The sequence below is a fragment of the Misgurnus anguillicaudatus genome, chromosome 25 (genome assembly GCF_027580225.2).
Source record: "Misgurnus anguillicaudatus chromosome 25, ASM2758022v2, whole genome shotgun sequence".
NCBI classification, from domain to species: Eukaryota; Metazoa; Chordata; class Actinopteri; order Cypriniformes; family Cobitidae; genus Misgurnus; species Misgurnus anguillicaudatus.
This window is the reverse complement of record NC_073361.2, coordinates 29860827-29873614: the sequence shown is the minus strand read 5'-3', so window position 1 is coordinate 29873614 and position 12788 is coordinate 29860827. Positions and strand designations below refer to the sequence as shown.

Sequence of the window (12788 nt, the reverse complement as noted above, 5' to 3'; positions counted from 1 at the left end):
GGGCGTCGAAATCATTCCTGACATTGGTCAAATGCTGTGCGTTGTCCAATCAGTGTTAACCATACAGATACGTTGCTTCATTTAAACACAAAGGCGGCGGAGGTAAGATGTGTGGTGTGATGCTGTACAGTATCGTAAACCTATTTTAAAGCATATTATCAAGACTTGCTTGGAAAAGATTTGTCAACATTACTAAGGAAAAGTGTTTTTGTTTGTAATGTAAGGCATGTAAAGGTTTGTACAGCATCCCAAAGAACCCAGCTTTAAAGGTGGGGTTTAATGGCATTTCATGCATTCGACTTACTAACAGTTAAAAAGAGTTTTGTTCATGCTAAACAAAGGCATATTCTGGATTTTATATATATATGCATGGCTGTATCTGACCGCCATAGTTATTTTAAAGGGCACCTGTTTCGTTGCTAAAAAAACGTTTTGTGTATTTGGTATAATACAATGTGTTAGAGTGGTTCATGGTTAAAAAAAACACACTTTCCACATGCCGTACATTTTTGCAGCTCCAGATTTCACTTTCTTCCTGAAATGCAGAGATTTTGTACAAAACTGTCCCTGATTGGTCAGCTAATCTTTACGTTGTGATTGGCCTGAATACCTCATATGTCAGCAGGAAATGTGACGCTCCTTACCATGTTTGAAAGATTCGGTTGCAATGCTAAGTAAGGGATAATGTAGAGGCAGCCGGTAGTTATCGGGAAATAAGCCCCGACAGTGTGATCAGGACCCGACGCGAAGCGGAGGGTCTTGTATCACACTGAAGGGGCTTATTTTCCCGATAACTACCGGCTGCCTCTACATTATCCCGCTTATTACAAGGCTACTTGTAATATGAATTTGAAACATTTTATTGGCATATTTGTTTTAAATTAACATTTTATCCTTTTGCGAAACTTTGCACAGATGCATAAAATGATCGTAATACCTTATTAAGATTCTCTGCTTCATACTTGTCTGTCTCCATTTTTTTCTGTTTAAGCCAGTCTTTGAGAAGTTTTAATGCCCATTCTGTATTTTTTTGTGTGTTGGCTTCGTAGCTGTCATGCTCTATTTTGTCAAGTTCAGTCTCAGTAAGCTCTCTGTGTCTTGACATTGTTCGTTCTTCTATCCACTGTTTAAATTTTTTGTTTTTTCCGTACATGTTAAAATTAATGTCAAAAATTTCCATTCTTAATTGTGGTTGTCCAGTGTTTGTCACAAGATGGCGCCAAACAGTCATCTTTGTTGGCGCGGAGGGATTTAAAACATACAAGTAGCACCGCCTATGCGTTATTACTTTGGAGCGGTTATTTGAAAAGAACAAACCTGCAAATGTCTCAACTGACCAATCAGAATCAAGCATTCCAGAGAGCCGTGTAATAACAGGAATTAACAGGCTGTGAGTCTCAAGCAGGAGGAATTATGAATGTCGGTCTTGTCTACATCACCAATCCCAGGAAGTAAACTGTTGCCTATAATCCGTGTATTTGTCATAGTCCAGGAAAAGAGATTTACGTTGGAGACAATAACATGCGTCATCATTTACTTTGAGGTTTTACCTGTTGCATATCGTTAACATGTACTAATACACACTTACACACCAAAGGAAATGTATAAATGAGAATCAGACCATTGGTGCTTTTATATTTTATTTACATCAATGTCACAGCTATTGGATTAGTATGCAAAGGCTGTGCGTACTCAACTCTTTATCTCCACCCACCATACGCATCCAAGAGCTCGGCTCGAAAAAAAAACTAAAAGGCAGTTCGGTCTTTTATAAATCTGACGACTAATATACTGGGATGTTGTACCCTGATGTCTTCAATAGCATTAAACCCACAGCAATACAATCAATAAACATCCATATATTAATATAAAATAATGTAAACATTTATATTTATACAGTTTTATACTATGTACATAACTCTCCAACTTCCTGTACATCTTTTATATATTACTTATTTAATTTCTAAAAAAAAAAATCTTATGTGTATATAAACTGTATGTATTGTATGCATAAATTGTATGTTTGCAAGAACTCCTAAAATATATCAAAAGTGTGTCTCAAATAAATCCTCAATGCATCAAATCAATTTAGTAGAAATGACTCAGCTAACGTTTTATAAAGCTAAAAGAGGTATTGGGTGTCTACAACTCCTGTGTCTGTCTGTTAAGGTCATTCTTGTTAGATTGGTAATGTTGAACAGGTATCCGAATGTTCATCATATTCCTGGAGCTCAAGTTTCCCATCTCTGACCCTCCAATCCCAGCTGGAGCTTCCATCAGGAGCAGGAACGCACTGGAGCCACATGCCCGACTCACAGACCTCCATATCTGGAGGGACCAGACGCCCGTCCAGGGTAGCCAGACTGAAGACTTTCATAGATATCTGTCATACGAAATGAATGCATGCATTTTGATGTTCAGTTGTCTATGAGCAAACTAGCAGTAAATATTCTCGATTCGCTAAAAAAATCTCACCTGTTCACTGATGCCTACAGCAACATGCCCGATTTTCACATGAGGTCTCTCTCTGATCTTTAAACTCTCACCACTTATATCTTCAACCCATATATCTACACCAAGACCTGTACACAAAGACAGAAATCCAGATGCATTTATCCAAAGCGATTTACGTGCATTCAAGCTATGCTTTTTTATCAGTATATGTGTTCAGTAGGATCAAATCCAAAACCTTTTTGTGCTACAGTACTGTATGAAATGCTCTACTGAATTATGCACATGCATAAGCCCCTGTAAATTAAAAAAGTTGCTTAAAAGTTTTAAAGAAATAAAACTGAATTGAATAAAAAGAAAACTGACCCTCAAAGTAGCAAGAAGAGGTCTGATTGGTTGACACAGACCAATCAACGTTGAAGCCTTGAGCATCTGTATTGCTGCATGAGGAGAAAACGCCTGAGCTCAGATCATCAGAATCCTTTAAGGAGAAACAATCAGTTAGTTGTTGTTCTGGTAGACTTCATAAAATGCTAAGATGTTTGTGCATGTGTTTACCTCCTCAGAAAGGTCTTGCTCAGAGTCGCAGGTAACATTTTGTGGTTCGTTAGACTCATTTGCCACCTTTTGCTCTGCAAAATCATATGGAAACCTCAAAAAACGTATTTTCTTTTCAACTGAACAAAGAAAGACTTAAAGATCTTGAATGACTGGGGCTGAGAAAATTATTAGGATTTTTTATAGAAGTGGAATATTCCTTTAAAGAAAATCTTTAATTTCCCACTCATGTTTACGATTTTTTTGTGGCATTCATGCGGCATAAAAACTATTTAACCAAAAAGACTCACCGCTCTTCCTCAGCGTGACTGACTCTTCATCAGAATCAGAGAAGGTGTCGTCACTTTGCGGATGAAGTTCTTTAGGCAGATAAAGCGTCTGGAGTTGTAGGAACGGTTCCCATTCCTCCTGCGTCCAGTCGTTGCCCAGTTCTCTGAGACTCTCCAGATCGCTCTCCACCTCTTCATCAGTCTCTTCATCATCCACAAAGCTTCTGATCTGAACATCGCACCTCTCCGGTTCCTCTAAAAGACAATTTTCACCACAAGCTCTAAACACAACTCTCTTTTCTGTTAAATTATCAACCATGCCATAAGTTTCTCTTTCTATGGCATCTTTTCCATCTTCCCAATCTCTCGTTTGGTTGGAGATCGTGACCTTAGCTGTGTCTGTCTCTTCGAGTCCAGTGTCTCCATTCACATCTGCATGGATTTGTTCAACATTTCTGTCGTTATTCTCCTCACCCCAGTATCTCTCCATCCAATGGCTCATTTTATCTTCTGACCATTCGCCCTCCTCCGAGTCTTTCTCTGTGGAGTCTAAATCATCATCGTCCTCATCGGCTGCTCTTTCTCTCCATGTGCTGACCCAGTGGATTTTGGGTGCAGAGAGGTCCTCTGAGACAGGAGGAGTCGTTGTTTTGACCAAGGACTCTGGGGGCTTTTGAGTCGCCATGTTAGATGAGACATGAGAATTGTGATAGAAGCACACTTTTGGCCAGTCCTCAAATGTTGGTGTTAAATTTGGTCCAGGACCAGATAGCCCACAAACTAAAGGTGGATAAAATCATTATACTTAGTAAATTACAGACAAAAGTACTTTGTAAACTTCCCAAACCAGTTTTCACCTGTTCCGAGGGCTTTAAGAGTCTTTTGCAACAGTTCGGACGCCGAGTGTCGGTCTCTCGGATCCTTAACCAGTCCGGCTTTGATGACATCACAGGTCAGGGGGTCACAGTCAGGTGGAATCTCCCATAAAGGAGGCGACTCACTCACAATCTACACGACAAATTGGAAACATAGACAGACAAATTATACGTTCGTAAGCCCCATTGACATCCATAGTAGGAAAGAATTCAATAGGGCTTCTGATCGGTTTGGTTACAAACATTCAAATGATGACAGAGTTTAATTTTTGTGTGAGCTATCCCTTCAAGCATTTATCCAAAAGAGTGATTACTTTCAGATAGAGTGGATGAGGAAAGTATCGTGTCCAGGGTTGATGTCCGTTGAGCATGTGCAGTAACATACAACAGCTGCTCCAGACATCCGCTTTAGCCGAGCGCCGATCTCCTCTCGCCACCTCAGGCGGCATATGAGACTCTGTGCCACGCAAAACATTACCTGTGCACACATAATATGCTATGATGTATATGCAGAGAGTGTGCATGTGGTTATGAAGGATAGCGTAAGTATACGTGTGGTCACCTCGGAAGGTTTTGGTGCTGTATCCACCCTGGTTGAGCGTTTCGGAAAGGCCAAAATCACACAGGTAACATTGTCTACCATCTTCAGACAGTAAAACATTATCAGCTACACAAACACACACATACAAAAAGAAAATGAGATACAGATATCTTTTTAAAATTAGCATATAATTTCTTGTGATTATATTTTATATAACCATATATATGAGAATCACAATTAATCATCCCAGTTTTAATTTATGGAAACCCATTTCCACCACATAAGAAAAAAATCCTGCTTTGGTAAATCGTAACTATGAGATAAAAAGTTGAAATTATGACTTTTAAAGTCAAAATTATAAGATATTAAAACTTTTAAAGTTATAATTATGAAAGAAATTATGACTTAAAGTTTGACTTTTTATCTCATAACTTCGACTTTTTATCTCATAATTATGTCTTTTAAAATCATAATTTGAACTTTTTAATCTTATAATTATCAACTTAAAAGTAAGTATTATTTTTTAAATCTCAAAATTCTGATTTACCAGAGCATGATTTTTTTCCTATGTGGCGGAAATAGGCTTCCATACTAATGTGTGTTAAGTTTTATTATATTTTAGGTAAAACCCTTTGACACTATTCTAAACGTCTAACCTTTTACATCCAGATGTACCACACATCTACTGTGCAAATGTTCAAGAGCCCGAACCACCTGAGAATGATAATAAAGAGCCAAACCTTCAGAGATACGACCCCTCATTCTCAGGACCTGAGCTAAAGAGCCTGCACAGACAGAGAGATGTCACCTTACAACCCTTGCGCCAAATAATGATAAAAAATACACCTTGTATGGACTTCTAGTAATGACCTCTTTTTAGGTCCATGAAGAGCATCACATTGGGTCCTTCCCTAACCGCTCCATTTAGCTGGAGAACGTGAGGACCGTTCAGTCTGCTCCACGTTTCCACCTCCTCCCATCGAAAACTACACAGAGGAATCTGCACAAGACAGTAACACCATGAAAAACCACGGGAAGTCAGAGGAATTAAAAATTGAAAGGTGACATGCACCTTCTTGGCAGCGCATGTAAATCCTGTTTGCTTGTCTCGGATGCTGAAGACGTCTCCGTACGAGCCGTTCTGGATGTGACGGAGAACCGAGTATTCAAGACCCTCTCGATATTTGGAGCTCTTTCCTTGGAGAAACTAAAAATTGTGTGCAATATAAAAAAACCTTGATTTTGATGATTTTGTACACCTGACCAGCATTACTTATGAATCACATACCTGTTTAGGGTGGAACAGGAATCCCTCATTTATAGGAATATTCTCTGAGACTTTCTCCTGTGTTGCTTCTTTAATCCTTTTACAAAAAATGTCTGAGAAGTGGCAGAGGTCAGTTTGAATAACGCCCCGTTCCAGCTCCCCCAAATTCAGTTTGGGGCACAACTCAGAATTTAACTTTAAATTCATTTCATCTTCTCCATCTCTGCAGGCATCTACGGTGTCCGGTGTCAAATCATCACAACCCGGCACAAACTCTTCCTCGTGTTCTGCCAGTGACTCAAAGTGAATCTTTTCAATGCTGTTTGTTGGCAAGACACCAGGAATCTCCAAAACACAGCCGTCCGGATCAGAGCTGTAGGTCCGTCTGTCTATGGTACAGTACGAGGATTCCTCGTCCCGGTCAGTGGTGTAGCACGAGCTGTCAGAATTGTAACTGGATGATGCTGAACCCCATTCGGCCTCGGCAAGACTGCAACGATAGCCGCTTACTGTACTCATGTGTCTCCTATCCCAGTCTGTGTAAATACAATTAGAGTCAATATCACAGTCATCAGTATTCGTGTTAAACCGGTTACTGTAACATTCTGAGCCTGCCGTAGCCTCCGTACTGCAACCAGAACTTGATTTATTTTCACTCGAGATGTACAAATTCACAGAGTCCTGACTGAGTCTTTCATTCCAGACAGATACAGGGCCTCGTCCACTGCTGTTGTCGCCTACGGCATTGAGATTGTTGGTATCACTGTTTGCTAAAAAGGTAGAACAAGTGGAATCAAAGCCTTTGATGCTTTCTGCATAAATATAGACAGAGTCGGACTTTGGTTCCACACGGTCAGATATCACGCTGTGAGACTCGATGGTTGAAGGAAAGTCTAACTTCAGTCTGTGAAGACATAAACAGGTAATGCTAGGGTGGACATCTTCAAGATTGACTTTTTGACCGTTTTGGGGGTCTGGGGTTTGAGTGTCCTGGACTTTCAATTTGGAAAACATTGGATCATTGCGACTTTTTGATCCAGCACTCTTAAATCTTTCTTGCTCATCATTAGGTCCTCTACAAGTCTTTCTGGGTTTTCTTACACGTTTGGTCTCCATTCTGTGTTTTCGGTGATGTTTCCTAAGGGAGCGAGCTGTAGCTTTTTTCTCTTCCTCAACTGAAGTGCATGATGTGTCTGAGAGAGACCTGTCAATAACAAAGTGAGATTTAATAATTGATGTACACTGTCAAAAAAAATTGTCACTAGCTGCCACTGGGTCTGTACCCTTTAAAAAGGTCCTATATGTACAATTTAAGTACAGTTATGGGTACATTTAGTGCCAATATGCACTTTTGAGGTATTAATTTGAACTCTTTTGGTGCAAAGGTTTACCTTTTGAAAGGGTACCGCCAGACTCTCCTGATTTTGCCAAGTGGTTGATGTACTCAGAATAACATTACTGTATGTTGACCCTGGGACAACATTTTCAATCAACCAATCAAATTTCAGAAAACTTCTTCTAGACCATTGTTTTTCACTTATTATTAGTATTTCACATAATTTTCCACAGATTTTAGGATTCAGTTATGGTTAGGGTTGGGGTTTGGGGTCAGTTTGGGTTTTATTTACAAAAAATGTTGTCTTTGGGTCAACACAATATGTTGTCCTGAGGACGTTTCTCACTTGGCAAAATCAGTGGTACTGCCCCAATGACAGGTAGGGATAATTTTTCGGAAAGTCTCTTATTATGTAATTTAAATAAGAGGAAAATGAAAAAAAAAATCACACTGTACATGCATGCATTTACCTATTGCTGATGTAAGATTGAACGCTGCTGTCTTCTTTACTAGTAACGTCAAAGGTTTGACATTCCCCACCTTTAAAATGCATACAACCTTAAATAAAAATGTACACATATACATAAAACCATACAATCTACAAAATCTCTGTGCACAACATCAGTGTTTCTGTAGCTCAACTGTAATCCAAGAGTTGTGAATTTGACAAAAATGTATAGCTTGAATTCACTGCAAGTAGCTTTTGATAAAAGTTTATCTGTTTCTAGGGCTGCATAACAATTAATTTGCGACAAATCGCTTGCAGAATAAAAGATTTTGTTTACATCACGTGTGTGTATTTGTTATACACAATACACATATGATGTAAACACAATCTTTTACTTTGCAAACAATTAGTCACGATTAATCATTATGCAGCCCTGCACACAATCTAAACATTGCTAGAAGTGATCACACATAAATACAAATTATAGCAGTCTAAAAATGCTTACTTAAGAAGTGATTGTATAATTGCAGGTAACATTTGGTTTCTAAAGTCATTATTTTTTTTATACTTTTTGAATTTCTAGTTATTTTAATAATTTGGTACTCATTGACATGGATTAAGATGTTTCAGGCCATAACTAGTGTTGGGGGTAACGCATTACAAGTAACATGCATTACATAATAATATTACTTTTCTGAAGTAACAAGTAAAGTAATGCATTACTTTATAAATGTACACAATATTTTAGTTACTTTTTTTTAGGAAAATATGCAATTTCTGAATGCAGAACTTCTCAGTCATAAAAAACACCTGCCTGAAAGAGATCATGCCTTAGCCACGTAAGAAAAAGTAACTTAAAAGTAACGTAAGCATTACTTTCCATGAAAAGTAACTAAGTAATGCAATTAGTTATTTTTTGCAGAGTAACTTAATATTGTAATGCATTACTTTTAAAAGTAACTTTCCCCAACACTGGCCATAACAATATAATGTTCTCTGTAAAAAAAGGGTCTTATATAGCTGAAAATTATGATTTCTTGTTGTTCAAATTAGTGTCAATTCTGTCACCGTCAAACTCTTTTACCAAAGTAGAGTAACAGTGTTGACAGTATGTAACAAAACACAGATTTTACGCACCCTTAATTTCAACCCTTAGGGTGTCTTGTTTTATTTACTGTTGGTTACTAGGTTACCAATACCGCCATCCAGGCACGTGCACACATAGACATCAAAGGAGGCTTGAGCACCTGCCCTTTTTATTCCTGGAGAGAAAGTGCCCTTTTTTTCTGGGGTGCTTTTTAAAAATAATAATAATAATATGATCTTTATTCATATAACAACTGGTGTCTGTCTGTTTCTTGTTTTTTACTTGTTGCTTATTAGTTTAACATGAATTTATTCAGAAATCATTTAAATGAGATTTAAACTCTTATATAAAGAAAAATAGCGCTATTTGTGGCACACAAACGGTTAACAGATGAGTCCCGCCTCCAAAATTCACATCGCTAATATGATTGGCTTTACCTTTCCTTAGTCCCGCCTCTCTAACTTATGATTGGTTTGTCTACACTCGTGCTGCATCATTCGCGCTTCAAGCGCCAAATCTCAGCCGAGCAATATTATGAAGCTGCAGGAGACGCGATCATGGGCATGATTATGCAGGCAGCTACCGGTAAGTGTGTGAGGAAGAAAGCATTCTTATATTAACAGTTTTATGCACAAAATATGGGACACGCTGTTACACATAACGATTCAGAGACATTGTTTTCCATGGCAATCCCATATTAACCTGAAGAGTTGCAAACTTGTAACAGTGTAGTGTATGTAGTTTAAACAGACTGCTCATAAAATAATAAAGCACAAACAATAAAATAATTGCTAACTACAGTAGTAGGCCTAAGCTTTTTTGTTTGCGTTTTTTGTAATGGCTGTTAAATAAGTATAATGTGTTATAGTGGAGTGCTGTAGAAGATTGGGAAGAAATCTGATGGTTCAGTATTTTACTTGCCCAGTCTGAATTTTCACTGACATCACAAAAAAGTAAAATATAAAATACAAATAAAATAGGTTTCATATTTATTAGGGTTACACATGTCAGAAACAACAAATATAGATTAGGCCTAAGATTAAAGGTGCCATAGGATGTGTTGTCATAATATGTTAAATTGTTCTTTGACAATTACATAGAAGGTATGTTGCTTTATTAAGTGCAAAAATTATCCAGAAACGTTTTTACATGTCTATTTACAACCCTAGAATTTGTCATTTTAATTAAATGGTCTATTTTTGCCCTATTTGAAAGGGTCATGAATAATAATGTTGAACTCTGCTCTGATTGCTTTGCTCTGAGGCTCATGCCAGAAGCTCACATTAGTAAACAGACCTTATATTTTGAGCCCTTATCAGACAAAAATACATTTTGAGTAACAACTAACAACTAATCAGCTAAACGCTAGCATATGATATAGCATTTATTGGCATGTAGCGCTAACTCGGCAGTCACAACTTTGTTTTTAGCATTTTAACAAATTTGTAATTAATGTGTAATTTAATGTTTTCAAAACATGCACATTGTGTAATGGCTTCCTTTGCTGCTCTATAAACCTAGACTACTAAGGAGACCATGGTGTCTGTGTGAACAACTGATTATTTTGTAGACATCTTTTGAAAATTAAACAATTGCGTGAGTTTGAGGAAGATAAAATTAATTAACTTTTAAAAAATATATTTAAAAAAGGAAGTCAGAATTGCGTTAATATATATACTTTTTGTTTAAAAAAAAGAAAAAAATATACATAATTATGAGAAGTGCCCTTTATTTCACTTGAGCCCCTGCCCCTCAAAATGTCTGTGCACGTCCCTGCCGCCATCACTCGCTCAAACAACTTCAAACGCACCTCATGCATTCACACAAAAGTAAATCATGATTTTCAGCTATACAATAGATTTACAGAAAATATTATATTGTTAGGGTCTTTAACATCTTGTGATCCATTACAATGAGTACCAAATTATTAAAATAATTAAAAATATTTGACAAAGCAAATAAAATAATGACTTTGACTACAACATGTACCTGTTATCACCCTATAGTAATTCAACAGGTTTATACAATGATGAATATTTTTTATAAACTAAATTATGCCGAAAATTGTACCGTGTTGAAAAAAAAACGAAATGTAATTAAATAGCATCTGACTGCATTGCCATAGACCATCACCACAATATTTTGCTGTAAATAAAGTGGTTGGCAAAGTCTTGTGAACCCATTGCTCTTTAAAGAAACTGTCCTCTCTCACCTCTTGGCTCTGCACTGATGTATAATATTTCATCGTCCTTCATGTCCAACGTCTGAAGTTCATCCAGAGCTCTTGTCTGGACCCCAGGGTGTTTTTTACACTCACTGCCCGACGTTGTGGTCGTCTCATTCACCTCTGTAAGCCTGCTAGAATGAAACATGGTAGGTATGGCCATTCCTCCATCTATGAAAGACAAAAGGCAATGAGAAAACATGGGATGGATATCAATGTTTGGGAACGTTCCCAAGATAAAGAGAGTGAATGAAATAATTATACCACCACTTTCATCATTCATTTCTACTTCCTGACACAGATACATACAGGCACGCTCACAGATGCTCTGATCGTGTTGTGGATTCATTCGAGAGCAGCTGGTTTGTATATTAATAGCATAGTGACATTTTGGCACGTTTAAAGTCGCATACGTCCTTCTTTCCTATCAGCTGTCTCGCTTTTACTTTTTCACACCGGATCATTTATCAAAATCAAGCATCTTTTTTTCACTTTAAGTTTGTTTTGCTGTTTGCTGCTGTCAAGGTGATGATTTTCTTCCCTACTGGTTTCTAATTTTAACTAATGCATGCTTGGAGTGCCATTATTATCTACAGTATTCACACCTTTCAGGTTTACGCACACACACACAAACACAGGTTCAATATAGTAGCAAAGACATCTCATATATTTTTGTTTTCATAGCAAGTTAATGATTTTTTCAATCCATAATTGAACCTACCCTCACACAAACCAGCTGACATTATTACATTTAAGGTAAAACATAATACATTTGACAAATAATGTTTTCATTTACTATTAGGGATCACCTAGGTCAGTTTTTGAAATGATATCTCTTTTAAATTTAACAGGGAATCATTATAAAAATGTTGGCCTTTATAAACATAACCAGACTTCAGGTTTAACAAGGTTTCCTAACAACAACACACACATGATCCTGAACATGCATAACATTTACTTTGTTTAGTATTTGTCCAAACCTTGTTTTAATTCAACATGCACAACACAAGAGAAGTGTCATGTGTTGTGCAAGTCCAACATTTAGACACACAAAATATCAACATACCAAAAGATACAGCCAGGAAAGACGTTGAAAGCTTTCTCCAAAATGATCTTGTTTCTTTGAGTCAATCACTTTGGGAATATAGATATATTTTAATCTCTTCAATCTTCGGTTCTGAAGGCAACCGACCGTGTTTAAGCCGGTACGAGTGAGACCTCACACATATAAACTCTCCAAACTGTGAAACCAGATACCAGCCGACGGCCATTTGGAAGATCTGTGTCAGGCTTTCTGATTGGCTCGATGCATTTACAGTCTCTCTTAAAACACAAACATCAAATTAATCTTTACATATTTAAGAACTCGAATTTGAATCTGTTTTGTGGGTCTCTTTTCAAAGACCTTGGTGAAGGGTTTTACACAAATATTTATAAAAATTGGCACCAGATATCCCACCAGTCTTTGCAAATATGGTTCTCGAACCCCAGCAACATTATTAACCAATCTGTGACCAACAGGTGTCACAGCAACCGGACAGAGTTTATCAAAACAGTTATGTGAGAAATGAATGAGTCAATCTTAAATCTATTTTAAAAGAATTTATTTCAGTCTTTTTGCTTGAATAATCATCATAACAAAACAAATTTAGCAAAAAAAGAAAAAAATCTGAAGTAACAATTGCTCAGTCAGATTGAACTCACCCTTAAGAAAACATAAAGCTTAAAATAT

At 37.2% G+C, this 12788-nt stretch overlaps 1 protein-coding gene across 2 annotated transcripts; it reads right to left on the bottom strand.

The window, feature by feature from the left end:
• Positions 1 to 1623: 1623 nt before the first annotated feature.
• map3k14b (mitogen-activated protein kinase kinase kinase 14b) lies at positions 1624 to 12681 on the bottom strand. Of its 2 annotated transcripts, none has more exons than XM_073864143.1 (15): positions 12123 to 12681; positions 11045 to 11227; positions 7768 to 7855; positions 5983 to 7165; positions 5767 to 5901; positions 5565 to 5694; positions 5351 to 5479; positions 4716 to 4820; positions 4468 to 4631; positions 4136 to 4286; positions 3300 to 4058; positions 3010 to 3083; positions 2818 to 2932; positions 2476 to 2582; positions 1624 to 2383 (listed from the first exon to the last, which is right to left on the bottom strand). In XM_073864143.1, exons 2-15 carry the CDS (start codon positions 11217 to 11219, stop codon positions 2180 to 2182), a joined length of 3519 nt encoding a protein of 1172 aa, XP_073720244.1. In that variant the 5' UTR covers positions 11220 to 11227; positions 12123 to 12681; the 3' UTR covers positions 1624 to 2179. The 2 variants fall into 2 exon arrangements, with proteins under 2 accessions (XP_073720244.1, XP_055038806.2); XM_055182831.2 differs by having other exon boundaries at positions 7768 to 7837.
• Between the last annotated feature and the right edge of the window lie 107 nt (positions 12682 to 12788).

Coding starts and splice junctions, on each gene's coding strand:
- map3k14b (XM_073864143.1), bottom strand. CDS start 11,219: ATGGCCATACCTACCATGTTTCATTCTAGCAGGCTTACAGAGGTGAAT. Junction 5,902..5,982: donor TCCTGTTCCACCCTAAACAG/GTATGTGATTCA, acceptor CACAATTTTTAG/TTTCTCCAAGGAAAGAGCTC. Junction 4,632..4,715: donor CAGCACCAAAACCTTCCGAG/GTGACCACACGT, acceptor ATGTGTGCACAG/GTAATGTTTTGCGTGGCACA.